General features: G+C 47.5%; 1 protein-coding gene across 1 annotated transcript; it reads right to left on the bottom strand.

Annotated features, from left to right (window-relative positions):
* Positions 1-481: 481 nt before the first annotated feature.
* Positions 482-24,846, bottom strand: MYOZ1 (myozenin 1; the record flags this gene model as incomplete). Its single annotated transcript, XM_084634908.1, has 5 exons — positions 482-1,036; positions 3,055-3,217; positions 8,301-8,559; positions 20,833-21,014; positions 24,771-24,846. 5 exons carry the CDS (start codon positions 24,844-24,846, stop codon positions 805-807), a joined length of 912 nt encoding a protein of 303 aa, XP_084491034.1. The 3' UTR covers positions 482-804.

Consider the following 24,846-nt stretch of genomic DNA (forward strand, 5'->3'; position numbering starts at 1 on the left):
TCCTGGGACTGTCAGCAAAAGCACCTCAGCTGCCATGGTGGTAGATGGTGAGAATGAGGCAATCTCTTGGATACCCAAGACCAGACCATGCAAGATGTGTAGATCTGTGTAGTCCCTTGCATTGTGATCAGAAGCATGGGAGTCCCCAGAGTCAGTATAACATGCTCTTTGAAGCTAATGCTGCAAAGTTGGTGAGCAGTCACATTCTGCACTGGGTGCAGCTTTTGTGTAGTCTCCATGGCTAACCCCATTATGTGTGGTTAGCTGGTCAGTGGGCATCCATGTGTCCCCCCGTCCATTGGTGTCTGTGATGTCAGTGTATGTTGGCAACCCCCAGACCAATATTGTCCTAATTTTGTTATGACTGTTTCCAATACAGCCTGAGCAGCCATTTTTTTCAGACCTGACACAAAAACAAACAAAAGACTGTTTTATTTCCTTTAGGTGCTTTATTGATTGTTAACAAGTGACGGGACAGGTTCAATATGGAGCAGCCAGGCAACATGCAGTGTCATTAAACATAGGCCATAATTTTGTCTTTTCTCGCCTTGGTGGGTACAAAGATAAGCCATCTCTCTTGCTCACTCACTCTTGCTCTTTTTCAGTGCTTTCCCTCTGTCTGCTTCTGATATGGATGAACACCACAGCAAAGATCAGCTTAGAACCTACTGGGAACTTGTCTGCCCTAAAGACAAAGAGAAGGAAGGATCCCTGGGACTGCAGGTGCATTTCTCAGCTCCCCACAATAGACTTGCAAGTGTGAGGGGTTGAGAGCAAAGGAGGAAGGAAAGAAGAGAGTGGGATTTATAGTTCTTCTGTTTCACCGTCCATCGGCACTTTGATCTCGATGTTGTACTCCGTGGGTTCTCCTGACGCCTGCCAGGGAATTGGGGTCCTGTTGAAGGAGGGTCTAGTATTGATCTCTTGATTATAGACAATGATGGGTTCTGGCACTAAAGGACCAACATCAAACTCAGGCATCTGGAAGGTCATCAGCTTGCGTGCCTTCTCGTACCCACCATAAGGCATGGCAGTCCTGGAACAGGGTGACAAATGGAGTCAGCAAGCAGCACATTTGTAAACAATGTGGTTTAGAAAAGAAAAAGTTATTGTCATTTCTAATAAAAAGAAAAGGAGGACTTGTGGCACCTTAGAGACTAGCCAATTTATTTGAGCATAAGCTTTCGTGAGCTACAGTTCACTTCATCGGATGCATAGCTCACGAAAGCTTATGCTCAAATAAATTGGCTAGTCTCTAAAGTGCCACAAGTACTCCTTTTCTTTTTGCGAATACAGACTAACACGGCTGCTACTCTGAAACCTGTCATTTCTAATGTTTATCATTGAAGAGTTGAAGGCTCCAGTAGAGAGAGAAGAGTCACAAGCTGCAGGAGTCACTCGCCAACAAAATCTACCAAACATCAAAAACTACTTCTACCATACACATACACCTCTCCAGTGCCTTCAGTATTAAAAAAAGGTGCTTGCTAGTTCTTTTCCTATACTTTCCCCCCCTACTGTTCTAGCAGCACACCAGGCCAACCTCTGCCCAGCTGCTAGTGGCTCCATAAACTTACAAAAAGGAGGCTGCATGGTATACTCCCGGGGGCATTATGTGCCAAAAATTTAAAAATTCTGCACCAAAAAAATTAAAATTCTGTGCATAATATTTTAAAATTCTGCAAATTTTGTCAAAATAACACTACATAATCACGCCAGTTTCAATTATTTTGGTAATTTGTTTCAAAATACCTGTCAGCAAGTATGTCTCTAACAATACAGACACATATAAAAATTCCCACAGGAGCAGAGAGTTAAAGAAATCCCTATGACAACCCGGTTCCTGTTTCTCTGCCCCCTTCTCTCCCCCCGCCCCCTGAGCCCAGCTGGGGGACCAGGCAGTCACAACTACTCCCCCCACAGAGCCCAGCTGTGGGCCCCCCCCAGCCCAGACACCTGCCCCCTTCCCTCCCAGAGCCCAGCCGCAGGGACCCTCCTTGCCTAGACACCTGCCCCCCTACCCTCCCAGAGCCAAGGGATCCAGAAGGAGAAACAGCCTGATGCTCGGTCTCAGGCTTGCACGGAGTTTCCTGCACACTTCCCTCTCCTTCCCCCAGGGCATGCTGGAAACTGCAGCTGCCAGGAACCCTCTAGTTCCCTCCCCCTCCCCCCAGCACTGTCTTCTATGTGTGAGCTGGGCTCTGCTGGGTCCAGCAGTCACTAGTGGCGGCTAGCAGCACTGCAGCCTATTTCTGTGGGGGAAAAGAAATTCTGCATGCACAACATTAATTTCTGCAAAATTCTGCATTGTGCAGTGGTGCAGAATTCCCTCAGGTGCAATGGTACATCAGCTCTACCAAAGACGTGGAGTCAGGTGAGCCCTGGGTTCTAATCCTCCTTGAGCCTCTGTTTTATTCTGCAACTGAAGATTAGTCAACACATACTTCCTCAGCAACTTGAATGGGGAATGGGGTGATTAAAATCTAGAAATGCACTGGAATCATAGAATCATAGAATATCGGGGTTGGAAGGGACCTCAGGAGGTCATCTAGTCCAAGCCCCTACTCAAAGCAGGACCAATCCCCAGCTAAAGCTGCTGCTGTGCTAGAAATATCTGTAATACACTTTTTGCTCATAAGAAGGAGCAACAAGGGCCCGGTTCTCAACTGCAGTACTGTGGATATTTGGGACCCAAGTCTAGAAGAGCCATTTTTGCGAAGCTCTACAGGTGATTATGGTAATAAATCCATGGATTCAGACATGACTAGAGACACTGCAGTTACCAGCTAAACCATGTGTAATGTACTCTGGGGAAGGTGGAATAGAATTAAGGACCTCTGCTCCCAGAACAAAGCCTTCTAAAGAAGAATCCCCATTTGTTGTCTCTAGTACTAAAACTTCTCTCCCCTTTGTAGGCTTCCAGCAATTAGCCTTGCAAGAGGCTGCAACATGGCATGTGTGAAAAACCCATTGACACTGTTAAAGGAGCAGTGGCCGCATCCAGAATTCTCTGACAGCTCATGTACCCTGCATTACATCTCCAAGTGGCCTCACCTGTTAAAAGATTTGTAATGGGGGAGTTCAGCTTTGGGACCATATGACAACAAGTCAATGGTGAATTGACTTTTCTCCTGAGGGCTGATGCCCATAGCTCGCTCCCATGGAGAGATATAGGTCTTAAAGACAGAGACTTTTTTCCCACCTCCTGACTTTTCACCTGGACACAAACAGAGAAGAGAAGAGCATTTTGATCAAGTGAGATTTGCACAGAACAAATGCACTTTCCATATCCTAGGCATCAAACTTAAAAGCCACTCAATTTTGTCAGCTGAACCTGTGAGTCACAAATTAAGAGCTAGGATCTATGGCAGGGTTCTCAAACTTTTTCACAGGATGGACTACATCTTAAGAGAGATTATCTCATGGACCACTTCCTTTCCCATTCATAATGATGTTCCATGGACCACAGTTTGAGAGGCACTGTTCTATGGGGCTTCATCAGAGCACATGTTGGGAAGTTAACTTTTTTAAGGCAGTCAGGCCCATGGGATGGCCTTGCATCATCCACAAGAGTGGGCTTCTCCCACTACAGAAGACATGACGTGGAAGATGGACTCCAGCCTTGTCCAGAGCCCTGCAGGAGAGCAACAAAATCATAGGTGGCAACAGGAGACAAAATCAGCCAAGCAACCCGCTGAGTATCACTGGCTTTTTTTTCCTAGTTTTGTTGTTATTGAACTGTTCACATGACATGGATTATGCCCACCAGTGTACTACTGCAGGGCTGGAGAGGAGGGTGGATTTGTGCTGGATGGGTAGCTTGTGGAAGCTGGCGGTTACAAAAGCGTTGTTCCTGAGGCTGTGAACGATGGTTTGTGTGTTGCACTGCTGGAGACACACATTATCTTGGACAGCAGGGCCAGAGAAGGGTGGATGAGGTTACCCACTCTGGCCCCTTCTGTTTTGCCGGACACTCTCCTACGTCATTCCAACTGATCATTCCCAGCTCACAGAGACATGCCCGTGCTAGCTATAACTAAGTTAATGCACTGACAGAGTGTAGCCACAGCTGCATGAAGGGCTAGTGTGGCAAGTACATCCTGTCTGAGATAGGCAGGTACTTAGGCAGGTAGCTCCTCCCACCTCCTGTGCCACCGTGGCTATATGCTATTTTTAGTGCACTAGCTTGATCAGAACTCCTTGAGCTGGAAATTACACCTTCCAGCTCAAATATAGCTATACCCCGGCCTAGTTCTTTTCAGCCTGCTGGCACTGGTTCTCCAGCTCAGCAGGCTTAGCCTCTCCACTGCTCTCCTGTTTTGCCAGACGCTCTCCTACGTTATTCCGATGGATGACTAGAGATGGAGGGTGAAATCCTGGACCCACTGAATCAATAGGAGTTTTGCCATTGACTGGAATGGGGCCAGGATTTCACCCAGAATGTGGAAGTTCCAGCTTGGGGTAGCTGCTGCCCAGCCATTCCCACACCTTTAAGAAGCTATGTCAGACTCCTGTCAGATTAATCTTGGTAAAGAGACATTTATAATAAACAACCTAGTGCAGGGGCAGCAAGTTATATGGGCCCGTGGTGCCCGTGCTCCAGGAATATTCAGGGCCTGGAGGCCCAGCTCCACCAATATTCCGGGCTGGGTCTCTCCCCGGGCCTCACCTGCTGCCCCGCGCGCCTCTCCCAGAGCGTCTCCTGGCCCCACCTGCCACCCGTGGGTGATTTAAAAGGGCCTGGGGACCCCTAGCCGCCACCACCAGCAGCACAGTGGGGCTAAGGCGGCTTCCTGCCTGCCCTCGCTCCGCACTACTCCTGGAAGCGGCTGGCACATCCCTTTGACCCTGGGGGGGTGTCTCCACGTGCTGCCCCTGCCCTGAGCACTGACTCCGCAGCTCCCATTGGCCAGGAACTGCAGCCAATGGGAGCTGTGAGGGCAGTGCCTGGGGACAGCAGCGCACAGAGATACCCCCTGCCTAGGAGCCGCTGCCAGAGGGGTGTGCGGGTCACTTTCGGGAGCCGCCTGAGATAAGCACCACACCCCTCACCCTCTCCCATACCCCAATCCCCTGCCCCAGCCCAGAGCCCCCACCCCAAACCCTCTCCTGCACCCAAGCTTCCTCCCAGAGCCTGCATCCCACACCCCGACCTGCACCCCTGCCCCATCCCAGAGCCCGTAACCAGTACCCAAACTCCCTCCCAGAGCTGCACCCCTCCCGCACCCAAACTCCCTCCAAGAGCCTTAGGCAGGTGTGGGGGCGGGGGTGGGACTTGAACCCATTCTGGGCACCACCAAAAATTATACAAACCTGCCGCCCCTGGCCTAGTGTAGCCCAAACATAAACCCCAGTAAGATCACAGGTATGGTTTGCTTCAACCTGCCCCAGGTTCAGGCAGATTCCTCTTTTGGGGCAGGCAGAAAGAGTGCTACATTCCCCAAAGTCCCAGCTGTCTGTTCAGGTTCTATTCCCAGCAAGGTCTATCTGTCTATCAGCCAGCCCTTTCCTATCTGAGGGGGAAGCCTTTATAAAAGCTGAAATGCTGCCTACTGCCTGAATTAACCACTTACTCCCTTATTTGGGATATGGGTGTGTAAATTCCATCAGCATTACATGAGGCCCAAACAAACCCTGGGTCTGAACACCATCAAAGATGGGGAAGTTTGGTCCTAGAGCCAAACTTTGTACCTAGTTCTTCTCTATATAATGGGCCAAACCCAAATCCCAGACACTAATGTTTTTGAACTTCAGGATCTTTGCAACTCAGCGTTGTCCCTCCTAACAACTTCCCAACTAACCTCTTCTTGAACATGTCTGATTTGGCCACATCCCTCTGCATGGGTCAGTACTTTTTATAAGTTGGTGTTTTTATCGGGGTGCACCAGTGACATGAACAGACCATCCAATTACACTCTTGTGGGGTACATTGTCACTGGACTGCCTGCTTCAGACATTATTATTTTTCTAAACTCCTAAGAACGGCTGAACGGCCTAGAGACTTCTGTTGGGGTCCACCTGTGCAAATTCACATCCTGGGGACAACAGAGCTGCATTTCCTAGGGGTTAAATCAGCGGCCTGGGAGTCACAACTTCTAGGTTCTAGTTCCGGGTCAACCATTAACTTAGTGGGTAACCTTAGACAAGTTACTTTCACTCTGTGTGCCGTAGTTTACTCAGATGAGCACAATGACACCTACCTACCAGCAGTGTTAATTCAACAGTGCTTTGTATGTCTCTTTAAGATTCTTAGAAGACAAGCACCTTAGCCATACAAAGAACTATTTTTATAATAGTAATGATTTGGATCAGATCAGACTGAAGTGCACTGTGTTATTCCTCCCACCATCAGGGTGTCTACTGCAGCTTGCATCGAAAACAGCAGTGCTTATAATGTCAACAGCAAAGTCTGAATAGCACAGCTTTTGTATTCTTTTTTTCCATTATATCCATCTTCTTTGGGCTTGCTTATTTTCTCTCTCATTCAGAGCCAGCCTTTAGGCCTTGCCAAACCCACAGCCCGAAGCCTACAGCTTCAGGGCCTCCCAGAGGGGTTCCAAAAGAGGCAGTTTGCCCCAGACCACCTATTTGAGACGGCCCCCAGTTCAAGTGGTGTTGCGACTTGGTGAATGAGGTCACAGTGCCACTCAGATTTGGCCCAGCTGCTCTTCCGTCATGACTGAGGGGCAGCCAGGCCCAATTTGAGTGAGTGGCTCTGTGACCCCGTGTGCCAGGTCATAACACCTGAAGCAGGAAGTCGGGCGCAGGACAAAGGAGCCGCCGCTGCAGGGCAAGTGCGAGGTAGGCTTTCTGTTCAGTCCCCCTTCCACTCTCTCCCCCAAGACTTCCCTGCAGTGGTAGTTTTTTGAAAGGGTGGGGGGCTTCCATTTCACATTTTGCCCCAGGCCACCAAAAACCTCTTTGTGGTCCTGCCTTGCTTTGAGGGAATTATAAACATAAAGAGGAATCTCAGCTTTCATTTAACTCCCTACCCTCATAAGTAAGTTATTTTCTAGCCCTTTTCCTTGTGAAGACCCTGGGGTCAGTAAAGCAGTTTAGAAGGCAACAGAACAGTAGGGGTGAAAGAAAGAAATAATGGGCCTCCACTTCTGCAGCAGGAGCCAGAGGGTTGGCGTACATCCCGTCTCAGCCCCTGCCCAGTAATGTGACAATGACACACATGTTCGCAGTGATGAAGAGGGGCCCACCTGGAACTGCTAAGGCTGGTTCTGATCTAATTCCAAATGTGGATTCTTCCTCATTAATTAAGGCTGACATCTAAGCCATCTAAGAGATTAATGGGAATTGGACAAAGCTGTCATCCGTATCCCTTAGGATCAGCCTAAATGGCAACATTCTATAGCCAGAGATTGAATTATTATCCAGTATCACCTATGTAAAGTAATCACAATGAAGAAAGAAAAGGAGTACTTGTGGCACCTTAGAGACTAACCAATTTATTATTATTTATTATGCTCAAATAAATTGGTTAGTCTCTAAGGTGCCACAAGTACTCCTTTTCTTTTTGCGAATACAGACTAACACGGCTGTTACTCTGAAACCTGTCACAATGAAGAAAGGAGGCTGAGTTGATTTAATACAAGGGATTTAGTTCCAGAGGTTTCTGGCCAAAGTAAATGGAGGATCAAATTAACCAAGGACTGAAGTAGGTGGACGGTATTATACACACATCATTAAAAGTCAATAAAAATATTGAATGAATTTTGATTGCCTCAGCAGAATAGTAATTAGTGATGAGTGACCCTCAAAAGATTTGATGGTTCAGTCCTGATGTTTATCTGAAAATTCTCTGCATTTAGCTGAATTCTTTCATCCCAAAACAAAGCAAACATATAGGCACATATGGGTAGAAAGAGACATACCAGATCCAACCAATGGTACAACCAGACCAGCATCTATCTGTAACAGTGGCCAATGATGGATGTTTCTGAAGAAGGTGTAAAATCCCATAATGGACAATATGTAAGATAAGCATATGCTGTACCAACCTTAGGAGATCAAGGTTCCTTACCAGGTTTTTCACACCTTCTTTGATTTAGCTAGGACAGATACATTCTGATAGAATTTTTATATTTCTGTGTCTTTCCAACACCAGGCAGAGGTGAGCAAAACATTGAAACAAAAGTCAACCCAACTTTTCAAAACTTTGAGAAGGAATTGGGTTTGGAAGGGTTCAGCTCACATCTTTTCTTTTAGCTACACCCATCCCTAACAATGATAATGGGCCAAATTCTGACATTTACCCCATCCTCACTCTTAGTGTGTAGAGAGATACTTGCCTTTTCCAGCAGTGTCACTTCCTCCACCATCCATTCCTTCCCCACTGCCGGCTGAGCCCCCGGCACAATCAGCTTCAGTGCCCCCAGCACTGCCTTTGCTCCCAGGCTTAGGAGGAGGGGCAGGGGGATAGTGCAGCTTACTAGATCCATACTGCCCTGCAGTTACTCCACCGACCATCCGCCCACCACTGTGCAAGTAACCATGAGCTTCTCCTTCATAATGTCCTCCAACAGCTGGGATGAACTTCTGAAAGTGATCCTGGAGTGAGAGAACAAAGGGCAGAAGTTATTGTTACTGGCCATATTCCATTGACATTTCCCTGGTGTGGAACTCAAAGGGAGTTTGATGGGTCTCCTCCTAGTTACTACTGGACATCTGTCCAAATTACAAAAAAACACTAGAAGCATGTAGCATGGAAGCTTCCCTGTATCCAGTATAGGAGCAGGCATGGAATAGCAGGGGATGCTGAAGGTCATTTTTTGAGTTGCACTGGCAGGGCTACTTTAGAGGCCAGGGTGTGGAAGAGCAGGGGGTACTGGAGGGGAGGAATGAGGCACATTAGCAGATCTGTGCAGGTACTCTGAACTAAAATTGCTGCGTCAGGAGTGAGGTGCACCAGTAGAGCTGGGACGGTGGCAGGACTGGAATAACAGGAGGAGGTACAGGTCAGAAATGAGGTGCACTGGCTAAGCTGAGGTGGACAGGACTGGAATAGTAGGGAGTGCTTCATGGCAGGAATGTGCTAGCATGGCAAGGTAAGGTAAATGAGAACTGAGTCAATAGCCCACTGTGGGGGCTAAGTATGCTGGGATACCAGGACTTGTGACAACATGAAACTGCTCCCCTGGCCACTGGTGCATTTGTTCTTCTTTACAGGCAGCTCTATATGGCTCTTCTTTAACAGGGTGACTGGCCTAGTGAAGAGGGGAAGCAGTAGGCATGATATATCTTCATTTTACTAAGGCTTTTGACAGTTTCACATGACTGTCAGTGCACACTTGATGAAATTACTATAAGGTAGGTGCAATACTGATTAAAAGACTATACTCAAAGAGTAATTAGCAATGGTTCATTGTTAAACTGGGAGGGCATAACTAGTGGCATCCCACAGGGGTCAGTCCTGGCTCTGGTACTATTCAATATTTTTATTAATGACTTGGATAATGTAGTGGAGAGTCCGCTTATAAAACTTGCAGATGACACCAAGCTGGGAGGGGTTGCAGCACTTTGGAGGACAGGATTAGAATTCAAAACAATCTTGAAAAATTATAGAATTGGTTGAAATAAATAAGATGAAAATCAATAAAGACAAGTGCAAAGTATTTCACTTAAGGAAAAATCAAATACACAGCTACGAAATGAAAACTGGCTAGGTGGTCATACTGCTGAAAAGGATCTTGGGATTATAGTGGATCACAAATTGAATATCAGTCAATAATGTGAAACAGTTGCAAAAAAAGGCTAATATCATTCTGGGGCATATTAACAGGAGTGTTGTATGTAATGTTAGGATATAGATATTCAGGCCTGTCTGCAAAGGCCTGTACTCTAAGAATTTAGGTGTATTCTTATCACTTGGCTAGTGATAGAGGTATAAAAGAAAGAATCAAAATCACTGTCTGCTGGTGTAAGGGCCTTCTCTTACTGTGACAGTTTGAGGCCCTGTTCTTAGGCTAAGGCCTTTGGCTAAGCAGCAGAGGCAGCCATAAGCTGGGAAGCGAACGGTCACATCCTCACATTCCAAACTAGTCACATTGAAATAAGGTGCTATTGGGCTGTTAGGCACTATCAGGACTGGATTGTATTCCTATCACCTCCAGAGAAAGGGAAGTGCCTAGAAGATGTAAAAGGAAACTTAGTTTGATAGCATCCTGTCTGGCAAGAACTCACTTATCAATACTGGGATGTGAAATCCTCACTTCTGTATTGTTTTGTCATTATAGTTCCCACTTTGCTATTGTTTGTCTGTATAATCTCTGTCTGGTTCTGTGATTGTTCCTGTCTGCTGTATAATTAATTTTGCTGGGTGTAAACTAATTGAGGTGGTGGGATATAATTGGTTACATAATCATGTTACAATATGTTAGGATTGGTTAGTTAAATTTCAGGAAAATGATTGGTTAAGGTATAGCTAAGCAGAACTCAAGTTTTACTATATAATCTGTAGTCAATGAGGAAGTGACTGGGGTGTGGGTGGGGGTGGGCATGTGGGTGTGTGAAATGGGAACAGGGAATGGAGGTAAGAAAATTGGAATCATGTTTTGCTAAAGGGGGAGATGGGAACAGGGAATGGGGGTAAGAAAATTGGAATCATGTTTTGCTAAAGGGGGAAATGGGAACAGGGAATGGGAGTAAGGAAGTTGGGATCATGTTTGGCTAAGGGTAGGAATGGGAACAGGGACACAGGTGTAAGGCTCTGTGGTGTCAGAGCTGGGAAGGAGGACACTAAGGAAGGAAACTGGAATCATGCTTGCTGGAAGTTCACCCCAATAAACATTGAATTGTTTGCACCTTTGGACTTCGGGTATTGTTGCTCTCTGTTCATGCGAGAAGGACCAGGGAAGTAAGTGGGTGAAGGAATAAGCCCCCTAACATGTAAGACAGGAGGTAATTGTCCCGCTCTACCCAACATTGGTGAGGCCTCAGGCGGAGTGCTGTGTCCATTTCTGAGTGCCACACTTTAGGAAAGATGTGGACAAATTGGAGAGAGTCCAGAGGAGAGCAATGAAAATGATGAAAGGTTTAGGAAACCTGATGTCTGAGAAAAGCCTTAAAAAACTGAGCAGGCTTAGTCTTGACAAAAGAAGACTGAAGGGGGTAAACTGATAGTCTTCAAATATGATAAGGGTGGTTATAAAGGGGACAGTGATCAAATTGTTCACTGTGTGCACTGAATGTAGGACAAGAAGCAATGGGCTTAATCTGCAGCAAGGGAGATTTCGGTTAGACATTGGGAAAAGCTTTCTAACAATAAGGATAGTTAAATACTGGAATAGGCTTCCAAGGAAGATTGTGGAATCCCCATCACTGGAGGTGTTTAAGAACAGGTTGGACAGACACCGATCAGGGATGGTCTAGGTTTACTTGGTCCTGCCTCAGTGCAGGGGGCTGGATTTGATGACTTCTTGAGCTCTGTGATGTGGTGGCCACCCCACACAAGGCCAGAAAGGGTAAATGAGGCCAATTAACCTTAGTCTGTACCTAGAGGAAACCTAGGAAGTGCTAGGGCCTAACTGCTGATGAAGTCCGGCTGGGGGCAGAAGCTGGACAAGGTCTATAAAGAAAGGAAGTTGGAGGTTGGGGGAGGAAACCTGCAGTGGCATTCCCCAATACAAGGAGGAAGAGCAGGAAGCTGCAAAGAGAGACTAGGAAGCAGTCCAGAGAAAGAGCAGTAAGGGCTGGGAGAGTAAAAGACCCAAGCTGCTGGGTTGAAGGTCCCTGGACTGGAACCGGTGTAGAGGGCGGACCCAGGTTCCCCTCCCAGCCACTGAGAGTGGCACAGACCAGACAGTGGGGAGCGGAGTGCCTGGGACAGTTTGCCTCAAAGGACTTGTGATATCCTGGAAGGGGGGAGAATGTTAATGTAACCTAGTCTGAGGGCTAAGCTATGAAGAGGAAAGCACTGCCGCTTCTGGTGCATGAGAGGCCATGGAGTGAGTGAGTGTGTGAGTGGAATGATGGATTGAGTAACCACAGGAAGGGGCATCCGACCAAGTGGCAGAGCTGATTCCCCAGATGAGCCACAAGGAGGAGCAAGGACCCTTCCAGTCCTACTTTTCTATGATTCTATGAAGGTTGTGAAAACTTGGAGGCATGGCAGCTTGTGAGAACACCCAAGGCTTCCATGAGACCCACTGCATGTGCAAGACGAAAGTACGGGAATGCAAAAGCTTTTATTATAAGCCTAGTGGATATTAGCAAACCAGCTCTAGCCAGACAGCATGGTGAGGAAGAAACCTGCATTCATCTAAAAGACAAAGCTAGTTTTGCTGTTCAGGTCCTCTGCCCTCCCTAGCAAGGGCTAGCAAATACAGTCTCTTATTACCTAAAAGCAGGTTCTGTTCCACCTAATATTGGCTTGATTCTGCAAAGCACTGAGCACATTTAATGCCCATTGACTTCTTTTCGGGAAGAGGGCACATGGCCCATTGTGGGATGGGATCCCCAGTATGGGAAGGGTATGGTGCCAGACACGGCAGTGCCCCCATCTTCCCTCAACACGATTTCAGCAAATACCTATGTGGAATAAAAATTTAAGTGACATATATAGCAGTACCATGTACATAACATGTTTTACATATTGAATGTATGTGAGATCATATCTTGACACATAAGAGCACATAAGAGCTAAAAGAAAGTGGCTCCTTTGGAATATTACAGTCTGCACACAGACACAGGTATCACATATAAAACGTATGAATCCCATGACTCTTTAAAGGGTTAAGGATTCTTCATGTCTCTTATACCTAGTGCAGTTTAGCAAAGAGAAGCTTTCCAGGCTGTATCAGGCTTCCAAGGCCAGCTGTTCGTTCAGCTAAAAATAGATGAGAAGAAGTGCAAACCCCACAAGGCTCAATGCGGCATTATCAACCCTCCACTCCATGCCTCAGTGACATCGTCCAGAGCTTTACAGCGGGTCATCCAAGCTGCAGTCCGGGCATCCAGCCATCAGCAAGCTAAACAAATGGAACTGGTGCCACTGGCAGTCTTTGGGAACATCTCTCCTGCCCCCGCCTGAATGGGCTTCCCATTTTAGGAACAGGGAGGATTAGGTTCCCCTGAATGTCAGAAAACACTGGGGATGGAGAGAACTGTGATCATGGAGGTCCCTTCTCTTCTATCTGGGGCTGTACACAGAGGATGGTGAGGCTGTCTGTTTGGATATACATGGGGAACTGCACAGCTGTATAAAGGCAGACTGAAATAAAGGGGTGTTTTGGGAGGAGGGCGGGAGGTCGTCTCAAAGCACTAACACATGGCACTGCATCTATCACTTAAAAACTTCTTTCCACCAAAAGTGCTGGTGGGCCAGCTACTCCGGAGGGAGCCCTGCTCATGGGAAAGGCCATATAGAAAAGAGAATTGTTCTTGCAGAACCTTTCTAGTTCCTGTATCCAGAGTGGGCCCGGTGTCCTGGTAGGTCTTGTGTCATTCATCCCTCCTTGTGCAACAAGTGAAGAAAGGTAGCCTCAGCCTGAAGTTTTCTATAACAGACAGCAGCCCCTGAAGGAGAGTCCCAAGCAGGAGACTGTACCTGGTCAAAGTTGGGAGAGGGAAGTTGTGTCTCTGTTGCTTGTTACATGCCAGAGGTAAAGGTGTTTAAAGGGAAATGTGGCTACCAGTGGGCTGTCTCAGGAGCTGGGTGGCTAACCTTTCACCTGAAGGTTACCAGCTTGAATGTAAACTAAAAGCTGCTACCACCTGGAGGCCATTTAGGGTGCATCTACATGCAGCTTGAGCATGCCTCCTAGCCCAGGTAGACGGAGCTGGCTAGCTCTGCTTGAGCAAGTGGAGTAACATAGCAATGTGGACATTGGCTACCTGCCTGACTCCAAGCCAGCTCAGCCCCCTGGGTCTGCACTCGAGTGACTAGCTCGTGCCATGTTGTCGGCACTGCTACATTTAGCATGTTAGCTAATGTGGACCTAGCACATGTCTGTCTGCCTGGGCTGGGAGGCTGCAGTGTAGTTATACGCTAGGGGACCAGCATGAAAGGAGTTTAATGACCCCAGTTCATGTCCACATCACAAAAAGCACCTCCAGGATCAGTATTAATTGGCCCCCTTGTTAGCAGTTATGGCAGAGAGGCAAAGGAGCGAATGGGTGACACCGACTGCCCTAGGAGGTATAGGGAAGTTTGCTCTGCTTCTGCCAGCTCAGCACTGCACTGTGGGCTGTCCATATAGCAGCCCTGAATTCATTACAAAATATTTTAACCAGAGAACAACTGCTGCTTGTGCTTGGACCCTAGAGGGTGCCCCTGGGACCCTAGAGGCCTCAGGATTCGTAAACAACCGGAACTTGTATGTCTGTGAAACCTTTTTCCCGGCCAAGAGTCTAATGAGCGCCTGCCCAGGATCCATTCCTAATCCTCCAGCACTGCTATATGTGCCTTAGGAGAAACGGCTGGTGAAAAATGATCCCCCCCCAATCTGAGCATCTCAACGCCCTGATGTCACAGAGGGAGTGCCTGGAAAGGGACACTGTGAGCTCTGTGATGGTGCCTTGCTGTGCCCTAAAAGGAATGACTGAGAGCACAAAATGTGTTTCTATTTCCACCTCCCTGATGAAGAGGTTCCCAAATACTTGATGTCTGTGTTGTTAATAACACTTCTGAAGTTACTGGAGCAGCCAACTATATGTTCCTTTATTCTGGGCCATGGGGATTTAAAGTTCAAACAGACAGGCATGGAACAGCAAGAGGGAGTAAGTGAGCAGGCAACACATTTTTGCTGAGAGAGAGAGAGTGCAGGGAGGTATCAGCAAATCCTCCATTGGAGCAGCACCACTTACACCAGGGCTGAGTTTTGCCATGTGCTTGTATGAGGAGAGAGGGGAATGATAGTCCCAGATAGTCAGGTATCTCATGCTAATTTATTAAAATAACTGCACTCTCCCGTGGGAGGCAGCATGGTCCTGTGGGTAGGGAAGATGGACTCCAGCCTTGTCCTGAGCTCTGCAGGAGAGCAACAAAATCATAGGTGGCAACAGGAGACAAAATCAGCCAAGCAACCCACTGAGTATCACTGGCTTTTTTTCTTAGTTTTGTTGTTAATGAGCTGTTCACATGACATGGATTATGCCCACCAATGTACTACTGCAGGGCTGGAGAGGAGGGCGGATTTGTGCTGGACGGGTAGCTTGTGGCTGGTTCCAAAAAGGTTGTTCCCGAGGGCAGTGCTGTGAACGATGGTTTGTGTGTTGCACTGCTGGAGACACGCGTTATCTTGGACAGCAGGGCCAGAGAAGGGTGGATGAGGTTACCCACTCTGGCCCCTTCTGTTTTGCTGGACACTCTCCTACGTCATTCCAACTGATCATTCCCAGCTCGCAGAGACATGCCCGTGCTAGCTCTTACTGAGTTAATGCACTGACAGAGTGTAGCCACAGCTGCATGAGGGACTAGTGTGGCAAGTACGCCCTGTCTGAGATAGGCAGGTACTCAGGCAGGTAGCTCCTCCCACCTCCTGTGCCACCGTGGCTACATGCTATTTTTAGTGCACTAGCTTGATCAGAGCTCCTTGAGCTGGAAATTACACCTTCCAGCTCAAATATAGCTATACCCTGGCCTAGCTCTTTTCAGCCTGCTGGCACTGGCTCTCCAGCTCAGCAGGTTTAGCCCCTCCACTGCTCTCCTGCTTTCAGCTTTCCCCAGAGAACTCCTCCAAGACCGTCCTCCATTCTCACAGCTCTCTTTCCTCTCATTTATTAGCCCCAGATGCCACCATGGCCTATTAATCAGCTCAACCAAGGATGCACCAGTCATGACACAGGGGAGCTGTCCCCACTTCATATAAAGAGACATCCTGTGACAGACCCCAAAGCTACTGAGAGGAGACTCTGGTTTCCTCCCCATTATCCCCCACCCCACATGTCACCTCTCCTGGAGCAAGGGGTTTATCAGTCTCCACAGTCATTCAGAGACTCGTTTGGGGTGGAAGAGATGTCCAGCAGATCTTCTAATCCAACCCTGCTCCATCAGGACAGGACTGACTTTCCATGATCAGTTTCATCCCAGGAGTATCTCTGACAGACAGATATCAAGTCTCAGATTTTAGTATCTCCACTGATGGTCATTCCCAACCTCTGTTCAAAGGCTTTGATGCTCAGAGCAGAGCAGGCCTTCAAGATATAAAGATATTGCTGCTGTTTAACATGTACCCTTATCTCTATTTATCTCCATCCACCTTTCTCTAGATACATTGACAGACCAAGGGAGCCACTGAGTTGTGCCTTTAATTGTATTGATGTAGCCCCTTGATTGTATTGCTGGAACCCTCGTCCCATCCCATCCCATCCCCTCCTTCCTGCCACTCCTCCCTCATGTCATATCTGGCAGTTTCAATGGTTAGCCTGGTGGGGCCATGTCTTCCTCTGTCTTGTGTGCAGCGCCTAGCACAGCTTGGGGGCTGTAGCTGTTTGCTCTCTTCCACAGCAGAAGCTAGACTGATGGTCTAGTGCCTCAGTCCCTGCTCCCCCCATTGTGCTTCACAACTGGGCCCTCCCTCTGATCTGAAAAGACCACCCTGGCCTCAGCTCTCAGAGATTTCTTGCCATTGCCCATTCAGTGCTAAAGACTGCTTTTAAATACCCACTGCCAGACAGGGGGAGTTGCACTAGCTCTACCTTGCTGGCTTGGCTGAGAACTTACCAAACTCATTTTATTCGCAACCACATACAACCATCTACCCAGTTTTGGGCTTCTCCACTTCCATAATTGTTTTATTCTAGGATCTAGGGGACACTAACATGAATGGTAAGAGGAGAGCAGTTGAAAGTAGCAATAGAAATGCTCTACTCCTCTGCTAAATAAAACCCCAAGCTTCCTCTCTTATTTCCCCCCGTTAGAGGTTCTCTTTCCGGGTCCTTCCATGCAATGGAGATGAAGGAAGGAAGGGATGGCAGGGAACAGGGAATCTTAGGGTCAGAAAAAGATTTTGAATTTGGTGCAAGTGACAGGTGCTGTATTGACAGTCCTAGAGATAAGAATCAGTCCACAGCATAGAGATGGCACTGGCAGCTGCCCTTTATATTGACCCCCTGCTCCAGAGAAACTGGCTCTGGGAAGAAGATAGTTCAGGCTCTGTGGCCCAGTCGGCCTCTGGTCTCTTTGCTCAGGCTGCCAGCAGAGGTGCTAATTAGGGCCAGCTGTGGTGATAGTTTTTGAGATGAGGACATTTACTCACTCCAAACTTGTCTCCTTCTTTTCAAGACAAAATTTCAGCCTGTCTCTGTGACAGCTCCTTGTTAACGATCCGTCCAAGCTCAACATGGCTAAAACAGAGCTCCGAATCTCCTCCTCCCCCAAGCTCTCTCCACAAGCTCCTTTCTCCAACACTGTAGACACCACCACCATCCTGCCAGACGCTCAGACCCATAACCTGGGCATCAGCTTCTGCTGGGGCCCCTCTCTAGGTCTTCACCTCCAGGCCAGCTCTAAATCTCGCTGATTCTTTCTGCATCACATCTCCAAGATGTGACCTTTCCTGTCCATCCACACAGCTGAAACTCTCAGCCAGGGTCTCATCATCTCATCTCAACTACAGCACCATCCTTCTCTCTGGCCCTGACAAATACAATCTTGCCCCGCTCGTATCTGATCAGGATGCTGCTGCTAAGATCACTTTCCTAGCCTGTCACTCTGACCATATCAAGCCTCTCCCTGCATTCTTCTGCTGTCTCCTCCTTCTCCATTGCAGCAAATATAAGTTGCTTTTCTTCACTTTTTCCAGGTCCTTCATGGCAAATCCTCACCCTACCTATAATCTCTCATTTGCCATAGAGCTGTTGACGCTAACCTTCAATCAGTCCATGATGCCAACTTCCATTGCCCAACTGCCACATTTTCAAACACGTTAGTGTATTCTCCCCTGCTGCCCCACACACTTGGGCGGTGCTCCCTGTAAACATCCACAAACATACCTCATTGTCCTCCTCCAAATCTCTGCTCAGAATTCTCCTTTGCTGTGAGGCCTACAAAAAACTTGACAAGGGATAGGTTGCTGGTGTGCTGAGACCACTGCCTATTATTCCAGCCAGTACTGTCCCATTGTTTCCTTGTGCTCCCTCTCTGTCTTATGCTTAGCTTGTAAACTCCTTGGGGCAGGGATCATCTTTTTCTCCTGTGTTTCATAGAATCATAGGACTGGAACGGACCTGGAGAGGTCATCTAGTCCAGTCCCTTGAACTCACGGCAGGACTAAGTATTTGTACAGCACCTAGCACAGTGGGATTCTAGTCTATGACTGGGGCTCCTAGATGCTACCACAATACAATAAATACATAATAATAAGGGCAATGGACTGAGCGCAACGGACTCATTTCACATAGTTCACCAAGTAGCCATCAGACGGTAAGTTTTGTTCCTGATCCTGTCAATCTAGTCCTGAGAGAGGCTAGTAGGGCAGACTGAACCCTGCAGGCCAAAGACACTGGACAATTGTAATTTGTTCTTGTTTTGAAAAAGGCAGATCTGAAAAGGAGGCACGCAGGATTTTAAAATAGGAAACAGCAACTCCTGTTTGGAGATGCTTCATCAACCTGCTACCCTCATTGTTCACCACGGCAGGCCATGCAGGAAATTCCAGGCTTGCTAAGGACTTTTTTAAACCCCAAATACCCTTCCCCAAGGCAGAGCATCTTCCAATGTCACTCTGAAAGATTTCACCCTCTTCAGGAAGACACTGCATGATAGTGAATGACTATCCTGGCCAGATTCCTTTCTCACCATGGGAAAACGGTTGGGATCCATTGCCAGAGCACTGTGGAGTGAAGCTTAGTATTTAATGAATAAAAAACAATGTAAATTCCTCCCAACTCTGGGATAGAATCATTCCCCCAGTCTCTGGCAACGCCAAGCTCAGAGACCCACATTTCCAAAAACAGGTTCTACTTTTTGGTGCCTCAGTTTCTTGCTGCCCAACTTGAGCTGCTTAAAGTGCCACAATTCGTTCACTTTGCATTCCTCAAATTGGACACCCCAACTTTTGAAAATCTGGCCTTGGCCTCATATGCCCCCAAAGTCAGCTCTCCCATAAACCCTTCACAAACCTTCTGAACTCACATAAAAGATGTCATTTCTGGATCCTCACTACGGCCTCAGAGGCTGACACATGAACTTGGGCCTCAGGTATTTTGGGGATCTCTGAGCTTTTCCCATGTCTACAATCCCTGCTGCAACCTTAGGTGAGCTGTAGGTGCATAAACTCCGCAGGTGGAGAAAGGGTTTGGAAGCCACAGTAACCTGTTTAAGGTTATCGGTTTAACTGTGTCCTTTTCACCCTCTTCCTCAACATCGTTCCTGGGCTGCTGACTATTTATAACAATGCTGCATACCTCTCCAGCACCTTCCATCCAAGAACTTCAAAGCACTGACACTAATGACCCAACACTCTGGGAGGGATAGGCCACATAACATAACTGTACAGATGAACAATCAGAGATGGAGACATGCCCAAGGGGACACAGGACTAGAAATACAACCCACATATCCTGAATATCAGCCCTGGGCTCTCCCTAAGACCACCCCTCAGTACTGCCCCTTCTTATTTTGATGGCATTTTCCTCCTCCAACCCAGCCTTTCTTATGCCTTCTTCACACCCGGCTTCCCAAATTGTACTTGTTAAAGGTGAACTGCAAAGGGGGAAAAATCCCTTATTTGCTGCTTTAATCGTGAATAAGGCCTCAAAGTTTTTCTTTTGTAGAACATTTTTTCAGCTTGACTCTTGTATTAGAAATAGGAAGCCTTGAATTCCCCTGGACGGGAGGATAAGTGGGATTATGGCATGCCAAGAGATGGAAGCTTAAACAGCAGACAGAAGAGGAGAGGAGATGTTGAGTCACAGTGTTTAAAATTATGAGATCTCTTCTGTTTGTTTAACTCAAACTGCTGGCAACCGCCTGGGAGAAAAGCTCTTTCTCTGAAAAGTTCAATATCCACGTTACTTCGTATGAGTGCTGAGAAAGCTCCCACTCCAATCCTCAAATTGGTTTTCCAAGAAAAACAGGGAAGACCAGCCCTGATTCTAAGGTTAAACAACAAGCAGAATTAATTTTTTGGAGGTAGGGGAGGGAGGAAAAAATGCATAAGCCTGACTTTATGCACTATAAAGGCCAGCACAGGACAATAGCAAAAATCAAACATTCTTTCCTTTACAGTTCTACTAATGGGTTCCTAGCAAACAAACCAAAGTGCAATATCAGCTGCTGGAGGCCTCTGTCTCAATTTTACTTCATGGACCTTCTCTCAAAACTGAACTGAGGCCTACACCAAGAAGGGAAAATACCACGTCCCACAGTAAAAACGGAAGAGAGCCCAGGTGAGCTGACCTCAGGTCTGAATGAATCATTTGCCCCCCCACCACCTGTGCGAGAAGGGAAATGTTGTTATTATAATAACAGGTAAATTGTCATGCACTTTTCTAGCTTTATGACAGGTTTCAGAGTAGCAGCCGTGTTAGTCTGTATCTGCAAAAACAAGTACTCCTTTTCTTTTTGTGGATACTGAATTTAGCCGTATGGAGTGGAAATCTATCAACTTCATGAAAATTTGTTAGTCTCTAAGGTGCCACTAGTACTCCTTTTCTTTTTTCTAGCTTTGTACATCAACACAACACAAAGTGTTCAGCTTTCCTGACATTGCTCCATCAACGGAGCCCAAAAGTGCCCTGAAGGAACCCAATGCTAGTGCAAAAAGGAAGTTCAGTCTGTATATTCATTCACAATCTTGGGCCTCTCCCCCACCCAAGGAATATCCCCCTAGCCTGTGGTGAGAGTGGAGCCATGCAACTTGGTTGCATTCTATGACCTACCACGGAACTGTCAGTGAAGATGTCGGGGTGATTCTCATAAATGAATTTCTCCACCCTCAACTGGCGTAGTTTGAACATCTTGGATCCTTTGTTGGTGAGGAGTGAGAGCTCTTCTAGCATCACATCCCTGGGGATGCTGATCTTCTTCCCCAAGTTCAGCTTGGACCCTTCTTGTGGCATGACTGGAAAAGATACCAGAAGATGCATCTTAGAAAGCTCTGTGTCCCAGGCTGCCTCCTCCTTCTTCCAAAACACCAGGCCCTCCACAGCAGCAAGGCCTCGTCTGCATTAGAAACATTCCACTGATGGAATTATCCTTCTATACACACAATCCTCTGGATAGCCATGAATGGAATTTACCCTAGTTCCAATCTAAAGTGCATCTGCATGAGTGGGAGTTACATCAGGGCAGTGTTAACATGGACACATCCCACTTGTGAGGTACATGAGTCAGTGCAAGCAGTCCTCCCACTGCTGTCCCACACTGCCCCAGTGGCCTGTCTGGTCACCTTTCTACACTCCACTGCTCTACGGTCAGCTCAGCTGGAAATCACTCACCTAGCAGCACTGGCAAGCAACAAGCAAAGACAACATCTGGAACCATTGGATTAAGCCCTACCAGACAGCCATACAAATGGCTGAGGTTTAATTTGGCTGTGTGCATGGAAAACACCCCCATGGATTTAATTTCAGAGGTTTGGTGTAATGCAGTGAACCTCTGCCATATTTAGCAGTTGGTCAAGATATTGTGATCATCCTGACTGACAGTCCCTCGGGCCACAAATCTGGTGAGGCCACCAGAAACCTCACCAAAGCCACTGAAGAAATGTTTCCTTCCATTCCTTGAAATTCTGTGGTGGAATCTTAAAAGGAATCTATAAAGTGAGGAGGAGTGTCTGTGCTCTTTTCTGCTTCTTTATGATCTTGTTGCTGCTGCTTGTTTTTTTACCCTAGAAACACCAGGAAGAGCAAGATTTGCCTCCCCTGTTTTTGCTAGAAGACTCCTGGGGGGACCAGAGTGCAGGGGAGTGGGGATTTTCTTAGTCTTCAGCTGAAGTGACATAGATCCCAAATCTTTCACTGAGAGAGCTTCTCAAGTGTGTGTTAGAGCTTTGAGTTAAATATAAGTCTGCCAAAAACAACCTCTGGAACATGGTGAGTGGGTGGCAGGGCCATAGTGGTGGCATATAGCCACCTTTCTCTTCATGTTAGGTCCTACACTACAAGCAGCTCAGCTAGAAACAAGGATCTATCCCTCTGATTGCAAACCCCTTCCCCTCTCATTTACTTCCAGTCTCTTATGATATCACAAGCACCACTGGGCCTCCAATGAGTAGTCTAGCAAAAACAGGGAATTCAAATGGCCTGATATTTCCAGTGCAATAAAAGTGCAGCAATAATGTTAGGGTCTACTAAGTGGCCATGTGAACCCTGTTACCATGCACTAAAAGTTCCCTAGTGAGCACTGACCTGTTTGAAACAACAGCCCTTCTTGTTGGCAGAGACTGTTTCCCTCCCCTCCCCAGCCCAGCTGGTCACATGGGCAAAATCTCTGGAGGAACTCTCTCTTCAGCTACCCAGTTCCACACAGCGTTATTTCCAGAGGGAAGAGACTTTCTACAGAATATTGGAGTTATATTTGCCTGTTGATGTGAAGACAGGGTTTTAGCAATTCCTGTTGGCTTGGGGGCAAACCTAAAAACCTACATAAAGGTGCCCCTATCCCCACTCTCCTGAGCAGAGCAGATTCCTGAGGCCCCTCTTGGCGATTTGGGAAGGGAATAACATTTAGCTTTTTACTTCTTTGCAGCACCTCTGGAAATCTCCTCATCCCTACATTTAAAGGGAGAGAAAAAGGAGTATCACAGCAGTGTACAAATCACCCCCTCCAATACAAACATCCGCTGCTGAAGGAAATGTGTCCCTAGCACTGCAGTGGAAGGACACATAGGGTTGAATTCTCCTGTCAGTTGCAATCCCATTGGGAGAACTTGGCCCATTGACTAGTGAGTGACAATCAAGGGGTTGCTGTTTAAGAAGGAAAATAAATTAGGGATGGAGGTAATGATAGATCCATGCTGGTGCGTAGCTTGTTAAAGGCACCGGAGCACGGACATATATATTCAGGGCCAAATTCTGTGCTCAGTTATCCCAGTGTAAATCTGAAGTAACCCCCTGTAATCAATGGATTTACACCAGTGCAACCAAGAACAAAGTTTGGCCCAGTGTGTTTATACCACTCCTGTGTGGGGAATGTTAGCAAACTAAATCCCTGTGAGCCAACACTAGCCAACCACATATGCTGGTGTGCGATGTTATCTGAAAGACCTTGCCGATTGGCGGTATGTGTACTGTACCTCGTGTTCCGATGTTACCATCAGAGAATGGATAGGTACATTATAGACTCCTCCTGATTTCTCTGAACACATTTAATGCTTCCAGGACCTTTCCCTTGCCATTGCCTGCCAACCTGGCTCCTTCTCCAAATAACTAATTTAGACCTGCACAGCACCAAATAGAGACCGCCAGTAAGTGCGCTGGAAACCATGGGATACAACAAACAATGGGAATCGTTTGGAATTGATAATCACTGAGTGGGGTGACTCCATCTGCCCACAGGTGTAACAGCACTAGCCAGCCCAGCACATTCACACACCCCAGTGTCTTGGAGATGGGCTCCTCGACAGAGCTGTGTGAAGAACTGACTGTCTGGTTCTCTGGCAAATCCAAAAAATCAAATTTTGGGTCAATACAAAACTGACATTTTTCCAAATTTTTGTCAAATCGAAAAAAAATTCATTTTAGGTCGAACAAAACATTGTTTGAACCAAAATGAAACATTTCATTTTGATATCAAGCATTTTAAAATTATTTTACATTTTTTTTACTTGAAGGGAATTTCTAAAGAAAAAGCCATTTTTAATCAAAATCGTAAACATTTTTCAAAAATGTGGAAATGAAGTGTTTGAACTTTTTTTTTAAGTCTAACAATTCAGTGACACCAATACAAATTCACAAGGTTTCAGTCAAAATGTTTCACCCAGCTCCACTCATGTACCCTGCTCTGTGTAGCTGTATGTAGACCAGGGGTGAGCAAACTACAGTCCGCAAGGCATGTCTGGCCTGTCAGATATTTTAATCCAGCCCTCGTGCTCCTGCCGGGGAGTGGGTCGGGGGCTTGCCCCGCTCCGGCGCTCCAGCTGGGGAATGGGGTTCTGGGGCTTATCCCGCTCTGCTCATGCCGTGGCTCTGCGCAGCTCCTGGAAGCAGCAGCATGTTCCCCCTCCAGCTCCTAAATGTAGAGGCAGCAAGAGAACTCTGCATGCTGCCCCTATCTGCAGGCACCGCCCCTGCAGCTCCCATTGGCCAGGAACCACGGTCAATGGGAGTTGCAGGGGTGGCGCCTGCAGATGTGCAGTGCCTGAGGATGGGGCAGCACCTGCAGATGGGGTGGTGCACAGAGCCGTCTGGCCACGCCTCCGTGTAGGAGCCGGAGAGGGGACATGCCGCTGCTTCCGGGAGCTGCTTGAGGTAAGTGCCGTCCAGAGCCTGCACCCTGACCGCCTTCTGCACCGCGACCCCCTGCCCCAGCTCTGATCCCCCTCCTGCCCTCCGCACCCCTCCTGCACCCAAACCCCTCATCCCCAGCCGCACCCCAGAGCCTGCACTCCCAGCCAGAGCCCTCACCCCCCCCCATACACACCAACCTCCTGCCCCAGCCCGGAGCCCCCTCCCGCACCCTGAACTCCTCCTTTCTGGCCCCACACTGGAGCCCTCACCCCCTCCTGCACCCCAACCCCAATTTCATGAGCATTCATGGCTCACCATACAATTTCCATACCCAGATGTGGCCCTTGGGCCAAATAGTTTGCCCACCCCGATGTAGACTGAGCCATGTGCCACCAGGGATTTCTGGGAGTTGTGTGCATACTTCTTACCTTTACGAGTTAGTTCCCCAATGAGTTTAGTGGACTTTTTCGTCTTGATGGGAGCTGGCGTTCCTGCAAGGGGCAT

Source organism: Lepidochelys olivacea (assembly GCF_965140295.1).
Source record: "Lepidochelys olivacea isolate rLepOli2 genome assembly, chromosome: 7".
Classification (NCBI taxonomy): domain Eukaryota; kingdom Metazoa; phylum Chordata; order Testudines; family Cheloniidae; genus Lepidochelys; species Lepidochelys olivacea.